Raw genomic sequence first — 20,000 nt, forward strand, 5'->3', positions numbered from 1 at the left:
CACACACACACACACACACACACACACACACACACACACACACACACACACACACCATGCCTCCTCTGTGTGCTGCTGTGGTAATGACCGCCTTTAGCCTTGCTACTGATCTCATATGCATGTCTGATTTACATATTTCCCAGCACCCCTCTCAGCATGGTAACTGCGTGACCTTTTGATGTTCTGCAGTGGGCGAAACAGACACAGATGCTCACGGAAAAAGTGTCAGTCAAAGCACGTCACTCCAAAGTGTTGAGAGTTTGTGAGTGTGCAGCATCTGCTGTGATGGACCAAACAGTGTCTTACACACACATGCTCAATGTACAATACCTGGGATGAAATACTGTTCTCTTGCTAATGGAGAGACAGAGAGAGTAAAAGTAAAAAACAACAAAAGGCAAGTCTAAAATAAAGCACTTACTGGCTGTGTGTGTGTGTGTGTGTGTGTGTGTGTGTGTGTGTGTGTGTGTGTGTGTGGTCAATGAGAGATGCCATAAAATGCTTAAAACAGGGAGTTGAGGTAAAGAGAGGCTGAGGGAAAATCCCAGCAGGAAGACACAGAATGAGAACGCAGGCCAGTATACAGTGAACCAATTAGCATAGAATGTGTCTGAATGTGTGTGAATGATCAGAAATAATCAAAAATCAATTAGTTTACAATGCCACGTGTGTTTATACCTGAGCAGCGGAACTTCTTGCTCTTGATTTGTCCGATTCGTTTGTTGGCGAGGCGCCGGGGGCTTGTGCAGCGGGCACCGCTTGTCTCAATGGGATTGTCCTGCAGGTAATCTGCCAGCCACTTCAGATGGCAGTCACAGATAAATGGGTTTTGGGCTAAGTGACTGATACAGCCACACAGACACGGACACATGGAGCACACAAAAACACACAAGTAAGCTGTCAGAACAATATAACATTGTGCACATGTTCTGTTTCTTGTGTGTGCGAGAAAACGCATGGTCCCAAAAATTCAAGATGCATAAACAAAATAAACAATATTGTTTTTCTAACAATAATTAAGTGCTTTTCTTTAGACTGAAGTTTTTTTATGGTGGGCTATTCTGAAAATATGATTGATTTTTGTTTACATCCGGAGTTGTTCAGTTATGATGATTGACACTACTGCTAAACATTTTACAACTTCTTATTCACCACTACAATGTGTAGTGGTCTTTGTGTACAATGAGCTATGTGTGCATGTATGTGTGTGTGTGTGTGTGTGTGTGTGTGTGTGTGTGTGTGTGTGTGTGAACGCACAGCGTTTGTATGGCTCTTAGCGACGAGAAGGTCCCCTTGGCGATGGTCTGGAGCTTGTTGTCATATAGTGAAAGCAGATTGAGGTTGTGGAGGTCCTGAAATGCGTCCACACGCAGACACGCTATCTTATTAGCATTCAGTAACCTTAAAGAAAGAAGCAACATGAGGAAGGAGGGGGGGAGAGAGAGAGAGAGAGAGAGAGAGCGAAAGAGAGAGAGAGGGGTTGGGCATGAAGGTTTATTCTGTTATCATTCTCTGATGACAATATTTTAGGTAAGCACTTTTCAGCAGTATGAGATACCAATGAGATGCGGATGTGAGCTCTTTGCTGCAACTCCAACTTTGGATGTGTGTGTGTGTGTGTGTGTGTGTGTGTGTGTCTACTCACAATAGCTGCAGAGAAAACAGTCCCTCAAACAGTGCTTTAGAAATCTCAGTGATCTTGTTCCCATATAGCACCCTGCAGAGCACAAACACTGCATAAATAAGTTATGAATAAGACCACACATATTATCCATTGATACTATTAATATTAACACTCAACATATACTGTAAAGAGAGCCAAACCCATCCCCACTACCTTCTGTTCCACTAGCATCTGTTTCTGATGGGAACATTTTAGTACCTTTATCAAACATGAAATTAATATTTTATTAGTGAAAGATGCAGCTCTAATTAATCTTTGACAGAGTGCCAGTGCATGCTGCGTCCATGTCAAATTGTAACAGACCTTAATTGCAAGCAGCCTGTGGGAAAACCTGCTGTAATTCTGAGTGTCAGGTTTGAGGAATGCCTGACAGTTACAATATCTCCTATAAGAGAACTACAGAAGTGTCCAAATCTGTGGCAAATCGCATCTGATTAAAATCCAAATTAACACTAAAAAAAAGATTGTTCTGGTTCCAATTAATATGTGTATGTTCCAGATCTGTAACACATATTTACAGTACTGTATGTAATGTGACTACAAGCCTAATAATTATGGGTGTAACCATCTTGGAAATAAGGCTTTAACCCAGGTTTTAGTTTTTCCAAATCTGCCGACATTACGTGAATGCAGCATAAAACTAAAGGAGTGGCTTTTTATTGAAGAGAATGCAGAAACAACCAGAGAAAAATATTAAGACCTTAAATCTAGGTTGCTAACCGTAAACACTGTGTCTTTGTGCCAACACCTGGCTGTATGAAACACCACGAATCAAACAAAACTAGTTATGAACACTTTCCATCTAATGTCCCAATAAAAAAACTCCTCCATAAATCTGGCTCCAGAGTGAGTAATGCACGCTGTTATCAGAGGAAAGTATTTTATAAATGCATCAGATTACATACACAAACAGGTCAAGGCTGAGACTGCCACTGCCTAACCCAACAAATACCTCTCTCTCACACACACACACACACACACACACACACACACACACACGCACACACACACGCACGCACGCACACACACACACACACACACACACACACACACACACACACACACACACACACACACACACACACACACACACACACACACACAAAAACACACAGAGAGCTATCAGTCATCTTTACGCTCTATGCTGAGTTAAGCTGTGTATGTAGGCAGTTTAAAGACATGTGTTTTACATTGGCTTTTATTTCATTGTGCTGAGTGGCTGTCCCTGAGAGACCTGAGGTTGGGAAACACACAATGTGGGGAGTGGATGCTTCATTTATGTCTCACACACACATTAGCACGTACTGTTTTGCGCACACACACACACACACACACACACACACACACACACACACACACACACACACACACACACACACACACACACACACACACACACACACAGTTAAGACATACAGACGCACACATGCACTGACTAAATCCTAAACTAAATCGATGGCTCATTTACATCCTCTCTAACTAAACCCTGACACACAATGACCACACACTGCAGTTTAATGTGAAAACCATACTGTATGTGGTGTGTCAGCATGAATGTGTGTCCCCTTCTCTTTGTGGTGAATGTGTAATGAGGTGGCAGAAGCCTCCATTCAGCAATTCAGCATTTATGAATTATTGACTTTGGAGAGACAAGACCTTAATATAACTTCTTCATGAAATAACTCTACATCTCTCACTCCCTCTCCTGCTCCTCTCTCCATCTTCCTTCCCAAAGCTTCACACGCAAAGCAGATGGTCCGACCTGAGATTCAGGAGGAGCCAAGAGGAGGCCAACAGCACCACGGTTATTCAGTGCATCTAAAATGTCTCTATTATACTGCAAATGTGAGGCCACAATTAAAGATAATTCTAGTTTTCTTAATTTTGGCATTTTGGCTGTTAGATTTGGTCATTATTTTTAGCCATAACAATAACATAAGAAGTACAACAGGGCAAGAAGCATTTGCATTCAGATGATAAAAAACCAAACCCCAGGTTCTGTTTCATTAGTCAGACTACTGAAACAGAAAGGAAGGTGAAATTATTATTAAAAGTGACCCTTTGCTAAGGGCCCCTTGGTAACTGTTGCTTTCTTTTTTAAATGTTAAAAGGATTTGAGGATGATTTTGGGTTAATCTCTCCAAATTCAATAAAAACAGAACAGAGCCACTAATGTTAACATTAGCCTAAACTCTGATATAATGGCTTTAGCATCCAAGATTGGAGTTATACCAGCTAGAGTCCTGAATGTGGCTTTTTCTAACATAACCTACCTGTAACCCCACATCCAGCATACTTGTTGGGTTAGTTTTAGTTTTTAGTTTTAGTTTTTGTTGGGTTTAGTTTTTTCCTCCAAATAAAGTGGTTTAGATGATTTGGCTTTGGCAATGTCTGATTGTCTGACCTTTCTTGTGCTTCTAGCTCGCTTTATTGTTAAGATGTTATTTTGTTCCCAGATCTCAGAAATTAACTTGGTGAGTACAGCGTCAACATAACAGATAGAAGTGATTGCTAAAACTACAAAAACAAAAAAACAAGATATGATAGAAAACAACTTTTAAGGTAAAGATATAGTTAGATATTCCTCATGAAATTAAAAGGGCCATAATGTGGTGTTTTGTGTAAACTGCATCTTATATACAAACATATCACACAGTACTCACAGAGAGTTGAGAGAGCGCAGGCCTTGGAAGGCGTCCGAGGCTAACTCTGATATCTGGTTGTTACTCAAGTCTCTGTGAAGAACAGAGCGAAAGACAAACAAAAAACAAGAGATAGAGAGTCAGTGAGGGAGAGAGAGACATAAAAAGTGAAACACAGAGGACAGAAACAGAAGTTTTTTGTGGATGGTTGACAGGGTGCACAATTCAGGTATCTCTTCATCTACTCACATCCTGCGCAGCTTCTTATAAGGAGAAAAGGCTCCAGCTGGGATCACCTTGATGGCGTTCTGCTCCAGTCGTCTGGAACCAAACATATACACAGACCATTCAGGGGGGACATTTACATTTGCCTATCACAGAGCTATCTCTGCTGTATCGTTGACTGCTGCTTATTCCCTGGGGCTCTGGCTAAGGGGAACATTTCCAGATAAGGCGCTTTGATGACTGTTGCCAAAGTCTGTTACATTTCTCTGATCTTTTGCCCTCCTTAAACATGTGTACAGTCAGATGCACACAAAAACACACACACCCTTAACTATCTGGGCAGTGTTCCATTAAGTGCCATTCTAACTCTGCATCAGTCAGGCCCAAACACATCAAGTGAGGCCAAGAGAGAGAAAGAGAGGGGGAGAGAGCAAACACAAGAGAAAACAGACCCAAACAAACATTCTCTAAACATTTCACATGTTCAGTCACCGTGACAAGAAAGCCGGTGGAACATGATTTGCAAACCAACCATTCGATTGTGAAACATTTCCCCTAAAATGAGTTTGTTCATTTGTCAATGATGTTTGACTGATCACACAGGAGGATTGCATTGTATTGTAATGTATTCCGTTTTTATGTCAATGGGGCAAGTCCAAGTCAAGTCTCAAGGTAATTGACACTAGTCCAATTCAAGTCTAAAATTAATAGATATGAGTGCAATTCAAGTGTGAATGATTGACTTGAGACCGTCTCCAATTAACGGAGAAAAGTTCAGGTCAAGTCTCAAGTCAAGTCTTAAAGTATTATCCCAGCAGGTCCCAAGTCAAGTCTCAAATCAATCGAGACAAGTACAAGTCAAATCCCAAGTTTTGGCAAAGCAGGGCTGAAGTTAGGTTAAAAGCAGTCAAAGCATGTCTCAAGTCAATTCTCAAATCAATTGAGACAAATCCAAGTCAAGTCCTAAAGTATTATCCTAGCAGGTCTCAAGTCAAGTCTCAAGTCAACTGAGATAAGTTCAAGTCAAGTCTAAAAGCAATCAAAACAAGTCTAAGTCAAATCTCAAGTCTAGTCAAAGTATGTCTCAAATCAATCGAAACAAGTCAGAATCAAGTCAACGGGTTGTCAACTAGTTGCAGGGTTGGTGGTTTAAACCCCGGCTCCATCTGTCCACATGTTGAGTGTCTTTGAGGAAATTGTTTTGGATGGTCAGCCCAGCGCCTTACATGGCAGCTCAGTCCATTTAAAGCAGGTTTCAAATCAGACAGATGCAAATAAAGTCTTAAAGTTTTGTCAAAGCAGGCCTTGGGTCAAGTCTTAAAGTCAATCAAGACAAGTCCAAATTAAGTCTCTAAAAACAAGATCTCTGAATACTTACCACTAGAATGACACATAATAGTTGGACCTAGTAATTACATGTGTATGCTTATGCAAAGCCTGCCTAAAGCTGGTATTTCACTTTTTCCAGGATTTTACCAGAACTTAAGATTTGAAGCCAAGTCTTTGGAGTCAAATCTCATGTAAGTCAAGTCTCAGAGCAGTCTCATCCAAGTCACGTCTAGAGTCCTCATTTTTGTGACTTAAGTCAAGTTCAAGTTTCAAGTCTACAGCTCTGCATGGTACTTTGTCACTTTAAATCTGCTGGCTATATTTTCTTGATGCCCCCCCCTTTAGATAGAGATATCATTAGTCTTGTCCTTCACATTGATCTTTTTATTCTTCCTCCCTCATCTCTTCATTATTTTCTTAAGCAGGGAAGTGCTGCATGACCAGGTTTTCCTATTTCACAGATATGTGGTTTTATTTGACTCCACAGAGAGAAAGAGAAGTAGTGAAACAGAAAGGCGGTAAGAGGCAAAAAAGGAAAACAGAGAGAAGCATGGTGAAAGAGCAAGAGAAATATCACTGCACCGAGAGCGGAATGCAGGAGTTTGTGTGCAAGAGCGCGTGTGTATGCATGTAGAGTGAAGCAGGTGTGTGTTTACATGTGTGCCTTACATCTCAGTGATGGTTTCAGGCAGGTTGGTGGGTATTTCAGTCAGTCCCTTTCCTCTGCAGTCCACGATGTTGTTACTGCAGGTGCAGGACTCTGGGCACTGTAACACACTGCAGGAGGAAGATGATGACGACTGGTGACCTACGTAGAGACAAAAGGCCAATATTATCCACGGATAATGGTTATGCTAGGTGTTAATCCCAAAAAGTGAAGCTTGTTAAAGCACACATAATTCAGTAAAGAAAATCAAAGTGTGAACCAGCAGAAGGGCAACAAAGTGTGCAGGTGAGAGAGAGGTACTGTACCTAAATGTGATAGTGACCTTGTCTATCTTCAGTATTAATTTTAGTCTTGTGCTTTTTAATATAAAAGTGCTGTACATAGAATCAGATCAGTGCATATTTCAGTAAGAACTGTACAGTGCATAGGGTTAAAGCCAAGACATGCAATGAAAGATGAATACTTGCCTTCGTCCTCATCTTGAAAAGCATAAGCAACAGACAGTAAGAAAAAGCAAAAAAACACAAAGCAGAAGATGGGTTTGCTATTGTAAAACAGCAAGTGGATGTACGTCACAAAATAGTCAACAAAGCAATTAGTCAACTTAACTTACCTGTGCAGGCAAACTCCTTCTTCTGCACCTCAGCCACGTTGTGCCCCCTCAAGTGCGGCGGAGCCATGCATTGTGTGTAAAGACCCAGACGGGGGCGCTGTCGCAGCCACTCTGACAGCCAGGCCACGTGGCAGTCACACTGCAGGTTGTTGGAGTGCAGGCGACTGGGGAAGAGAGGAGGTGGGAGGGAGGAGAAGAGGGGATGGAGAGTGGCGAGAACAGGTGGGGGGAGGGAGCGAAGAAATAATAGATATGAGGAATGGAGGGGGAGACAGAAGCAGGGTGGTTGGAGGTAGGGGGGAAGAGGTGCAAGTACAGATCAATCAATCAATTGTACAAGCAGGCACGGGTGAGAGGAACTCTTCCTCTTGGGTGGTAATGTGTACCAAATACTCGGCTGTGCCACTTACAAGGTCCTGAGCTTCGGCATGTGGTTGAAACTGGCTACAGACAGTCGGCTGATGTTGTTGTTGTTGAGGGTGCTGAGGAGAGAAAAGAGCAGAAAACACACAATGCCATATAGATTCATTGGACTCTTTTGTAGTGACAGGGTTGTTGTACACAGACACAGATACGTGGTTTAGTCAGCAAAGCAGGTATGCAAGTTGGATTCTGCTGAGTGTGTAATTATTGTATTTTTTACTTTTTTTTTTAACTCTAAACATCCTGACAACAACATTGTCAACATTGACAACACAGTCTTGATGACTACAAGATTTGTCTGACTTAAAGGGTAACTACTGTTTTTTTCAACCTGGACCCTATTTTCCTAGGTTTTTGTGTCAAAGTGACTGATGGGAACAACAATCTTTGAAATTGGTCCAGTATTAAGGCAGCGGGGAAACAAGCTACAAAGTAAGTTAATAGTTCAATTGTCCAGCTTGTATTTACCTTCACAAAAGTGCTCGTTTTGCCACTGACAGGCTCAGGTTAATAGTCTAAGTGTCTGACAACATTATGGAAAGGATTTCTAAGGAGGTCGACCTTTCTGTTAAAGAGTAAGATCCTTTTTTTAAACATAAAAACATCCGTGAAATTGCGTTCGCTAAACCCACCAGACTCCATGTAAATAAAAAGTAATTTTGGCATGGTAAAATACACTTCATTCAAAGTCGACAGAAACAAAATAAAACTATTGGGTCGTGTTTCCACTTTTCCAACCATCACAAGTCTAGTTTTGGTTGAAATAAACACAGTTTACCGATTTACATGTGAAAATATGTTGGCTCTATACGCGCCAAAAGTATTGCTTTTTTGTCTGGTGGGTTTAGCGCTAGTGACTTCAGAGCTGTTTCTGGTTGAAAAGAAAGGTCTCAAAGAGGTTTTTAAGGTCTATCTCTGAAGGGATCCTTTCCATAATGTTGTCAGACACTTAGAATATTAACCTGAGCCTGTCAGTGGCAAAACGAGCACTTTTGTGAAGGTAAATACAAGCTGGGCAATTGCCTTATTAACTTACATTGTAGCTTGTTTCGCCGCTGCTGAAAGTGTCAGTGAACGTGACTAGGCTCATAAAACAGTTCAATACTCAAACTACTCCTTGTGCATATACAGAGCAAATTATTCGTAATTTTGACTTTGAAATCAAAGCAATATGCCTTTGTCTCGTAATACAATGAAAATTAATATCCATCATTAGGAAAATCAACAAGCTTCTTAGTCAGGCTGTCTTTAGGACAGACAAGGGTTCTGTACAGTGGCACTAATGATGGTAATTATTAAATAATAAGAAAATGATAGCAATACTGTCATTCCTGAATATATATGAAACTGCCCTTTTTTGAGGAGCTGTACAGGCAATGCAGTCTTTCAAAGGTCAATGAGGATATTAGCTGTTTAGTATCCCACTGCTGTTACTGTTCATCATTTATTATGCTGTTGTTAGTGGTGCAACTGAATACAGGTACTCACAGCACTTCCAGGTCACGTAACGCTCGAAAAGCTCCATCTTCAATACAGTTGATGTGGTTGTAGTCCAACTGGCTGCACACACACACACACACACACACACACACACACACACACACACACACACACACACACACACACACACACACACACACACACACACACACACACACACACACACACACACACACAGGTGTCTTACAATATATCTTCAGGTGAATTTCAGGCCAGACAGCCAACTCATCAACAATCTCTCTCTGTCACCCTCACACTCGCTTTCTCTTTTGCTTTGGTTCTGTCTCCTGAGCTCATTGTTCTTTGTAGATGTATTTCTCAACATATTCATCTCTGTATCCATTCCCCTTTCATGCTCTCTTCTATCTGACGTCTAATTTGTATGCGCTGCTCTTTACCTCCTTCCCCTTTCTCTCTCTCTCTCTCCCTCTTTCTCAGAATCACTTTACTGAAACAATTTAATTAAGACATAAGGACAGTAAATCATGTGCTGTCATCCGCATGCTAATGCACACGCACGCACACACACACACACACACACACACACACACACACACACACACACACACACACACACACACACACACACACACACACACACACACACACACACACTGCCCTGCCCTTTCACAATAATTGCAAGGCATTTCAAAAAGAATTCTCTGATGTGGAAAAAAACCCAGGATGCAGCCAAATAGTTGGAAAATCCATATTCTACAATTACTGCTGGGTAATTACTTTACCTGTGAAATGACCAACAATTATCTTCAATGATCATAACTATGACTGAGGCAAAACAAAGAGAAAACAGAAATGCCAGTGACGTGACCATAGCACACACACACAACTGCTAATGAGCAGCGGTGCCAGTCAATACAGCAAGCAGGAGGCACATGACATTTAACACAATGAAATATTGATGCACAGGCACATGGGAGCTGTGCACATTTGCAAACATGTTGAAAAGCAAGCGACAGATGTGCACGCACGCACACACACCCACCCACCCACACACAGACAGACAGACAGACAGACAGACAGACAGACACACACACACACACACACACACACACACACACACACAAAAAGTATTGCCAAAGTGCAACTTACAGGTTCTTGATTTCCACAGCTCCCCTGAAGGCTTTTCTTGGAACCCCCTGAATCTGATTCTCGCTGATATCACTGGACAGAAAGAGAAAGGTGTACAGAAGAGAGAAAGAAAAAATAAGGTGGCAGAGAGTTAAACCAAGCTGTCACAGAGAATCCTGCTTTGCAGCACAAGTACTTGATGTAATCACCAAAATGCAGTGGGGGGAACTTCAGAGCCAGACATATCATCTGCAAAATGTAGTTCCTAGCACACCTAGCACTGCTTCGCCAAATATAATCAACTGTCTCTATTCATCTCTCAGTGACACAGACAACTCTCCCTCTGATACCACGTATCCACGTATCTGGAGCCAGACGCAATTCAATTGTCTGCTTTGAACATCCATCCAACTCAGGTTTAAGAGGCTTAAAGAATCTGTAGGGGGCACTAGTGACCTCCGCTTCCCACAAAGCTTCCTCTTCCTCCACTCATCTCTCCCTCGCTGCCTCCCCCGCCTCCTTCCTCTGCTTTTAAAGAGTGAGTGATGGATGTGTGTGTCTGTACACTGGGGTTTACAGAGATTTAATTTCCAGCCACTTAAACTAAGCTGCAGCTTGGAAAACAGCAAAAACACAAAGATAAACACACTAAATTTACTGCATTGTGCACACACACACACACACACACACACACACACACACACACACACACACACACACACACACACACACACACACAGAGACACAGACATATGTGCTAATACATGTTCCTCTTCACTCACACGAGCACATAAATACACTCAAACACAAACACATGAACAGGTGTGTCACATAAACTAAATCCACTGCCTGCAGCCAACTATCATACTATCACTGGTTGGTATAGCAACTTGATTTATTGAAGGAAATGAGGCGCTCGCATACACATGCAAATATTAATAAAGCAATGTAAAGAAGAGGGATTAGAATGAATTAAGCTGTTTCAAAGGATGCAGATGTGAAATGCAGCACCTAAAGCATCAAAAATATTTAATCTCATCATCAGAGAAACATCTCAACATGGAAACAGGACACTTAGACATCTTAATGGTTTCCCAGACTGCTTGACTGCGTGTGTGCGTGTGTCGTTCATCGCCAGTACAGACCCACGTTCCAGACAGACTATTTGACCTTTCACCACTGACCCTCCAGCTCTTGACCCCGACTGTGGCAGCGTGACCTCCACCATGCTAATCAGCTAACAGCTAATGCCCAGCCACATTCCTCACATTTTTTGTGTGATCGTATAATCAGTACTACAGGTATCATCCATCACCTGCTGCTTCTATATCTACATCAGAAATATTATTAGTTTTTTTGTTGCCAAAAATAAATAAAAATGACAGAGAGGGTGTTTGAAAGATGGAGAACGTTGAGTGGTTTTATTTTTGTTCTTTGACAAAACTAGTCAATTTATTGCAATCAGAGGTAAAAGTCAACACCTCTTCAGCCTCCTGTTGGACGAAGGACTGATGTATGTTTTTGATTGATAGCTGAGACAGCAAGGGGCAATGTAAACAAACTTTCTCTGGTAACTGTAGCTCATTAGCAAAGGGACAGATGTTTGCATTGATGAAAAAAGGACGATTGTTATGCATCTACACCCATTGATCATGAAATCTGCAGGAAAATGTTTAAGATGTTCAAACTGCTACAGCTGACTAGAAACTGGCTATGAAGCCTGCGGAGAGAGAGAGTGTACTTTTCCTTTTGAAAGTTTGTTTCTCATAGCAAGCCACATTGCAAGACGTTCACAAATATGACTCTTTTGCATCCATGTAGCTCTGCGATCAGTCAGTGAATTTAAAATGTATATGTGAGGATTTGCTGCTTTACTTCTTTTAAGTTTTAAATCATGCAAAACATTTCTTTTTTTGGACTGTTCAGTTGGACAAAACAAGCTGAAAACATTAACTTCAGCTCTGAAGAAACCATGAGGGGCAAAATAATTGTTGCACAGAATGACCAACAAATGTAAAATGTAATTTACTCATAATAAAAGCGCTCGATGGTGTTTTAAGCCCCCAACGTCTCCTTCCAGGCAACGCTGCGACCGTTGACTTCAAGGCACCTAACCCTAACCTTAACCCTAACCCTAACCATAACCATTGCCTAACCCTAGTGCCTTCCAGGCAGTGCTGCCTGAAAGGAGACGTTGGGAGCTTAAAACACAGATAAACAGATAAAGCAGTCCTAACTAATTTAATTTCAGGTGGACTTTACATGTGCACATTAACGCATACATATGCACCTGCACATACACACACACGGCAAGTTCACATCATGTTTCAATGCTCTCTGATGCCGGGATCAATCAACATGATCCTGGAATAAGACTTTATAAACAAAGGTAAATGAAAAAGAGGCACAAAACTGTATGTGCTTCTCCTCATGCATGCACACGTGCGCACGCTCACACACACACACACACACACACACACACACACACACACACACACACACACACACACACACACACACACACACAGAGCGGCTGGTCTGAATCAAATGGAGTGTATCCTGATACTGTTTTTACAGGACCAGGGGGGGTTTGCAAAACAGCCATGCTCCTTTAACCGCTGCAACTCTAAAACCAAATAAACACTCTAAAGTACTCCTTAATCCTACGCAAACACACATTGACACACATGCACACACAGCAGAGTATGCAACCTGCATTACGCATCCACTTAATCTGCCTATCGGATGTAGAAATGCGTAAAAACTTGTTAATGTGTCATATGAGGAGATGACAGCTTGACAGTTTGTATGTCTATGTTTTAGGCCGCACACAGACCTCAGTGTAAATGACAGCACACAGTTAACTGATGTTAGCCAAAGTGTGTTTACACACATATATAACATGTTCACTTGGAAACGTACAACACACTTTCACAATTTTTGTAATGTATAGTAAACACCATATGAAGGTAGGGGTTGGTACACTAGCGGTGGTGTACAGCAATGGTTCTCAAAGTGGGGTCCGGGGACCCCCTGGGGTCCTTCAGGGGGTTCCAGGGGGTCCGTAGCAAAAAGTGGAATAATTTATTTTCACTATAATTCCATCCATAAGTAACACAATGACAGAATGTATGACTATTTTGGTCATTTTCAAAGACCTTCTGTAATAAAATATCTAAAAGCAAAAATCCTATCAGGTGGGTACACTGGGACAAAATCTAATCAAATGGGGGTCCGTGGTCTAATTTGTGTCAGTTTGGGGGTTCTTGATGTCAAAAAGTTTGAGAACCACTGGTGTACAGTATGAAAGTTTGCATGCGTGTGACAGTACATTTATCTTCTGATGCACTGAGATGATTGGACATTGATTTTTTACGTCCACCTGTCACTGTGAGCTACGATAAGAGAGAGACAGCACACACGTACACACATAGTACATGCATGCATATATGATTGGCAGTTTGGGCTAGCGTGGGGAAGTGCAGGAGGCCACTCTCAACCCTATTCATCACTCAGACCACCAGAGAGAGAGAGAGAGAGAGAGAGAGAGAGAGAGAGAGAGAGAGAGAAAGGGTGAATAGTAAGTTTTCCCCCTACGAGGAAATTGACTTCTTAGAGACTTAGGAGTGGATTTTTTTCCTCAGTTTTGAGCCAAGGCACCTGATTCAATTTAATCTTTAGTTAAATGGTTTGGTAGATGTCCCACCCACCACTTTCCCTCTCTTTCTCCCAATATCCTTCTCTAGCTTTCTCTCCACCGACCTCTCCCATGTCATACTCTTTTCTCTCTCTCTTCCTTTTCTCTGAAATTGGTCTTGTTTCTGGACTTCCCCAAAGTTTAACCCCTCACCTTTGCCCTTGTGCCTTAACCGGGAGGTTACCTTCATTAAAAGAGGCTCCTGCTGAGCCCAGTGTGTGTGAATGTGTGTGCATGTGCTTTTGTTTGTACGGGCCGGAGGTATTAAATCCACAAAGGAACTATATCATGCTGCTAAGTTAAGAACCTTCTGAAACACACACACACACACATCCCCCCACCCACCCACCCACACACATCCTTACCAAACAACCACCCACCCACACACACTCTCTCTCTCTCTCTCTCTCTCTCTCTCTCTCTCTCTCTCTCTCTCTCTTTTTGACCACAGAAGGCTGAATAAATCTGAAAACACCAGCGTCACGTTTTTGTGGACGGGGAAAGCAGAGCTTTTGAGAAACAATGATGTAAGCCTGCTAAGACAATGGTGTGGCAGTAAAGTACGTAAGAAGATGACTGACACCTGTAACCCACTCTGTGATCACTTGTTTTAAATGTCAGTACAGCTGATCACACAATACAGGTGTTGGCATTGAATTGTATTTATGTTTAAATTGTCAAGTTCACAATCAAAAACTGTGATTTGATTGACAACTTGCCTTGGTAAACAGGTAGCATTTATGATCGAATAACTTTTTTAAATTATTGTTTAGCTGTCTGATAACAGAAACAGAAAAAGAATAATGTAAATGGAAACAACTTAAAAAAAATGTAACCAGCTGAGACTGAGAAATGGGGCTGTGACTCTAGCAGATGCTGGCTGTGATTCACAATTTGGTTGTTTGCCGACCAAAAGAGGAGGAAGAGGAAGAGATTTAGCAGTTTTCATATTGCTTTGGTGTTTCACTATGGAGAGAGAAAATGTCCTACCAAACTAAGGTATGAACATTCATCGTTTGAGCCGATCAGATTGAGTCCGAATCGTGTGGACGTGGTCTTTTTCTAAATCTACTGACCTTCCTCTGTCTGTTATTCTCACCTTTGGTGGCCCAGGATGTGTGTTTGTGTGTGTGCGTGTGCATGTGTGTGTGCGTGATAGAGTCAGGTCTCCAGTGTTAAGAGCTTAGTGCTGCTTTTCTAAAGAGTCTTTTCAGAATGAGAGGGGCTTTTGACGCCCTGCGTGGCTAAGAAGACCTGGGCATGAAAGAGCAGCACTCAATTCTCACACATGCACCCCTCATCCTTCCCCTCCTCCCTGCTCTTTCTCTCTCACACTAGACACACACACACACACACACACACACACACACACACACACAGTTATACAGTTTCTGAACCTCTTTTGTACGTGTCCTACTGCCACGAGATTCTTCCCAGGTCCAGCAAACTGGGAGTTCGTGGATCTATATACCAGAGTGTGTGTGTGTGTATGTGTGTGTGTGTGGCAGGGTATAGGCCAGAGTTGGCAGAACAGTAAACTAATCATCTTGTTCAAATCCCTTTCGGAGACCTTAATCCTATTAAGTATAAGAATGTGTGAATGGGCAAAGAAGGAGCTGGAAAGAGTCAAAATGGAAAAAAGGAAAAGAAAGTAAGGGAGAGATGTAGCCTGGTTGACACCAGACCCACTCTCAGTTGTAACTGAGAGTGGGTCTGGGAAAGGTTCATTCACAGCTCATTTCCAAAGGGGCGTCACCAACGGACGCCGCTCAAATGCCTCTGGGCGCAATTGGATAATCCTTCAACCAATCAGACCAACGATCCGGGTGACATAGCAGCGACAGCGGCATTAACGGGTTGCTGCGTTTCGGTGGCCGTCATGTTGAATGCAAACAAAAAGCTGCTTGCTGTCGCTGCGCTATCGTCATCGTGTAAAGCCCGCCTCAACGGTTGTGATTGTTGCCTCGATTAGGAAAAATTGGAAATGGGCTTGAATGGGCTCTTGGCCAGACTGACTTGCAGAGCAAATCTCAAATTTGCCGGAAGTTCGTCAGGGTTTTCCCAGGCTAGGAGAGATAGACAGTGTGAGAAAATAGTGCAGAAGATAAGACGGATACTTCGCAAGAGAGTTTTAGTAGAGGGGTGTTTAGGATGGGAGGGTCATGGAGAAAGACTGAAATGAGACTGTGTGTGTGTGTGTGTGTGTGTGTGTGTGTGTATCCTTCAGCTAATTCAGGGAGCAATACCATGAAGTGGACCCCCAAAGACCCCACTTCTGTGAGCAATTAGGAGGAGAAAGACTCCCAAAGAAAAGAGAGGGGATGAGGGGGAGAAAGGAGAAGGAGGAGAGGAGGCTTGCTGAAGACAATGCAGAGGATTACTGAACACACTGGGGCAGGACTGGCACCAGGGAATGTGGAGGAATGTGAGTGTGATGGTTTCATCCTAGAAATCTTGTGTGGCAGACTTTTTAGACTGAGTGTGCACAATATGATAGAAAATGATTATTTATCTTTCAAGAGACCAAGTTATTATGCAGAATCACCCATACCCTCCCACACACACACACACACACACACACACACACACACACACACACCATCTTTCAGCCTCTCTTCAGTCGCTCTCTTCTAAACTAATATTGAATTTGCTCATGAATGACAGATCTGCAATCATCCACCCTCTCCCTTCTCTTCCCATCTCATTGTCTGTTTTCTTTATTCCTCATCACGCCTCACACACATACTTTAAATGCCAGGTAAGAGGGTTGCTATGGTTACTGGAGCAGGGTGGACACCTAGGGGACATTTTGACTTGGCAGAGAGGATGTCCCCATATGTGTGCGTGTGAATGTGCCTGTCTGGCTACCGGGATGGCGATTTGCCAGAGAAGGTGTGTGTGTGTGTGTGTGTGTATGTGTGTGTGTGTGTGTTGCTTCCAAAATGTTATAACATTACAGAGTGCTCAGTTTACAAAAGCTCTTGTGGTAACAGCTGCGTTATTTTCTTCTTGCTGCTTTGCTTGGGTTTTATTTTGCAACATTTCTTCCTTTATACTCTGAAAACAGACTGGAAAGCCAAGATGATTGCTTGGTAGAAATGTTACATTCTGCCTACTGATTTCCTACATAAATAGCTCCTGCTCTTTCCATTCAGCTACCAATCGTTTTGTAGTGAGCTCTTAACAAAGCCAGCTGTGAGCCTCTAGCCAAACTTGTAACACCAGCGTCTTGTTGCTGAGGAAACGGCATACTCAACAGACATTTCTATCACATCTATCTAGAAAGATTAACTAGTAAAATAACAAAGCTGAAAAAATAAAGATCATGTATGGTATGTATGGTGTGTGTGTGTGTGTGTGTGTGTGTGTGTGTGTGTGTACATGCATGTGTGTAAAGGGATGTGTAAAACCAGACTGATTACGTCGCTTTCCAGCCCAGGAACAGATTAGTCAGCGCTCTGAGACCATGACATCATCAGAAATGTTTACACGTGTAATTATAGCCAGTGAGGAATACATCTGTTGCACACACACACACACGCACACACACACACACACACACACACACACACGCACACACACACACACACACACACACACACGCACACACACACACACACACACACACACACACACACACACACACACTGTAGAGAAATGGACAGTGGCTTGCAGTAACTGCTGAGAAGCACTTTGTAATGGTGACATGATTTCCCTCTAAACATCTGATGCTGATATTGAGATTTAAAGATGCCTCAATAGAAAGGCCTATCATACTGTGCACTGACTCACATGTTAGAAAACACTGTTCTTCTTTCTGCATTTACATTTGCAAGAGAAGCAGGTAATTGTATGAAACATTGTAGGAAACATTTTTATTTCACACATACACACTGTAGCTGGCTGTGTGAAAAATACTGATTCTCATGTAGCTCACACACATGAGTTGCATGAACTAGGTAGCCCACTTTCTTATCAGTCTCCAGGTACATGCAGACCTTCTCAGCATGAAATTGGTCATTAAGGTGGTTTGGTGATAATGGAGCATACCCCTTCATCATGAGAATAAAAACACAAGAAGGAATGAGAGTAACTGTGTATAGCATGTCTACACATATTTGGGTGAACAAAAGCTTGAAGAAGACCAGCACCCTCTGCTAGCAGTGTTTTAAACTGCTAGAATACGACTCTGAGTAGTATTACATATCTTTCTTTTTTGGGGGCATTTTAGGCCTTTATTTATAGGACAGCTGAAGACATGAAAGGGGAGAAAGAGAGAGAGGGGGAATGACATGCAGCAAAGGGCCACAGGTTGGAGTTGAACCCACGGCCGCTACGTCGAGGAGTGAACCTCTATATATGGGCGCCCGCTTTATCAGGTGAGATACCCACACGCCCTGGATTACATATCTAAACCTTACTTTTACAGTACATCGTCTAAACTAGCAATTAAGACAACAAGACTAAAAGGGTTTCCCTGATATTTTTTGTGGCTTTAGAAATATTTTCTTCTTCATACAAAAGTGTTGTTTGCATGACCTTTATTTGTCATTGTTGAATAAATCCTCACTCACACAGTCGCTAACAAGTATTGACCAAGTAGTGTGCAATTATTGTTGTGCTAATGCTAGTGTGCGTAGCTATCAAGTAATAGTGATGACATCAACCAATATAGATTAAATTAGCTTTCCATCTCAAATTTGATATCTCAAAGCTGATCAATAGTCGAGCTGCAATGATTAGTTGGTAAACAGAAAATAAATCAGTAAAGCCCAAAAGAGAAAACAATTGGCAGATCTGCGATCAAATGTAATTCATTTAGCATTTTGCTCTTTGAGCGCCCTCTGCTGGTCAATTTGGAGTTTAATGTCGTTTTTCTAGAAGCTTTTTGGCTTTATTTCAGTGCAGAGAGGATTCAGACAAAAGAAAGTATGATTGATTTCTAAAGATTCTATCTTTCTCAAACTCTTTTGGCATTTTAAGCACATAGGGACTAAATATAATCAAAGGATTTCACATCTTAGATCTCTCTCTTCCCTGCACTGATTCCTTCTAGTCCATTCCTTTTACATTTCACTTCCTTCCTCACATTTCTCTCACTCAAACCTCTGGTCTGAAATTCTTCTTTTCCCCCCTTTTTTCTTTGGCAACCTTTCCCTCTCTTCTCTCCCTTTCTCTCTCTCTCTTTATTCTCTCTCTCTCTCTCTCTCTCTCTCTCTCACATCATCTCCACCCTCCACCACCCTCCTTTGCCCTGCTCCCTGTGTAATGAGTCTAATCCATCAGCCAGACAGTATTAATCGTATTCCGATAGCAGTGTGTTCACTCGTTGCTCGCTGCTGTCTCCGTCTCTACGAGTCAATAACCCCAGCTCTAACACCTACACACTGCCTATGACAGATAGGCTGTGTGTGTGTGTGTGTGTTTGTCTCTGTGTGTGTGAATTTTAAAACCAGCTCAGCACTATGACCAAATTTATTGCAGTCTTTGCCTGGAAGAGTGTCCAAAACACACACAAGATGTAGACATAGACACACACACCACAGCTAAAATGACCACTGCTGGCCGTGTTGCCAGACCACTCGGTTACCACAAACTCTTGGTCAGTGACATCATATCCTTTTCCTGTTTGCCTCTTACATTGCCATACAATAATAAATAGAAAAGATAAATAGAAAGTGACAGCACATGGCCGCGTGTCTGGGTCTATTTGTGTGGGTTTGTGGATTTGCATCTGCGTGTGTGTGTGTGTGTGTGTGTGTCCCAGTCTGCATATCCCTTGCCAGGTCAGAAAGTTTTTCACCCACGTCTTTGACCTGATCTGCCACAAACTCCATGACCCAATAAGCTGAAGCAGCCACCTCCCTTCTTGTCTGCCTCCTTTCCATTTAAAAGCCCCAACGTCTTACAAAAAACCCCTCTCACTACAGGATAATGTATCAATCTGGCGCCCAACGATCCTTTGTCATTTTCAGACTTAGCTATTCCATCTATTTTTTTCCCTTACAATTCGCTTCATCCATCAATTGCTGCACTATTCTCCTGATCGCTTAATCATTGCATCACTCTTTTCATCCATCAGTCATTCATTCTTTGTATTCATCTGTCATCTAGCTCATTCAAGATGACCA

General features: G+C 42.2%; 1 protein-coding gene across 17 annotated transcripts in view; it reads right to left on the minus strand.

The window, feature by feature from the left end:
* Positions 1-20,000, minus strand: part of slit2 (slit homolog 2 (Drosophila)) — an 88,993-nt gene that overhangs the window by 25,653 nt on the left and 43,340 nt on the right. For 9 of the 17 annotated variants that reach the window (XM_035999934.1, XM_035999929.1, XM_035999923.1 and 6 more), the window contains exons 5-16: positions 10,194-10,265; positions 9,072-9,143; positions 7,571-7,642; positions 7,161-7,324; positions 7,015-7,026; positions 6,550-6,688; positions 4,576-4,647; positions 4,348-4,419; positions 1,646-1,717; positions 1,258-1,401; positions 679-842; positions 331-354 (exon numbers count right to left, since the gene is read on the minus strand). In XM_035999934.1, coding sequence (XP_035855827.1) covers positions 331-354; positions 679-842; positions 1,258-1,401; positions 1,646-1,717; positions 4,348-4,419; positions 4,576-4,647; positions 6,550-6,688; positions 7,015-7,026; positions 7,161-7,324; positions 7,571-7,642; positions 9,072-9,143; positions 10,194-10,265 — 1,079 coding nt within the window. The remainder of the gene's footprint in view (positions 1-330; positions 355-678; positions 843-1,257; positions 1,402-1,645; positions 1,718-4,347; positions 4,420-4,575; positions 4,648-6,549; positions 6,689-7,014; positions 7,027-7,160; positions 7,325-7,570; positions 7,643-9,071; positions 9,144-10,193; positions 10,266-20,000) is intronic. The other 8 variants (XM_031285710.2, XM_035999926.1, XM_035999922.1 and 5 more) reach the window with 3 other exon arrangements.

Source organism: Sander lucioperca, chromosome 4, assembly GCF_008315115.2.
Source record: "Sander lucioperca isolate FBNREF2018 chromosome 4, SLUC_FBN_1.2, whole genome shotgun sequence".
NCBI lineage: Eukaryota > Metazoa > Chordata > Actinopteri > Perciformes > Percidae > Sander > Sander lucioperca.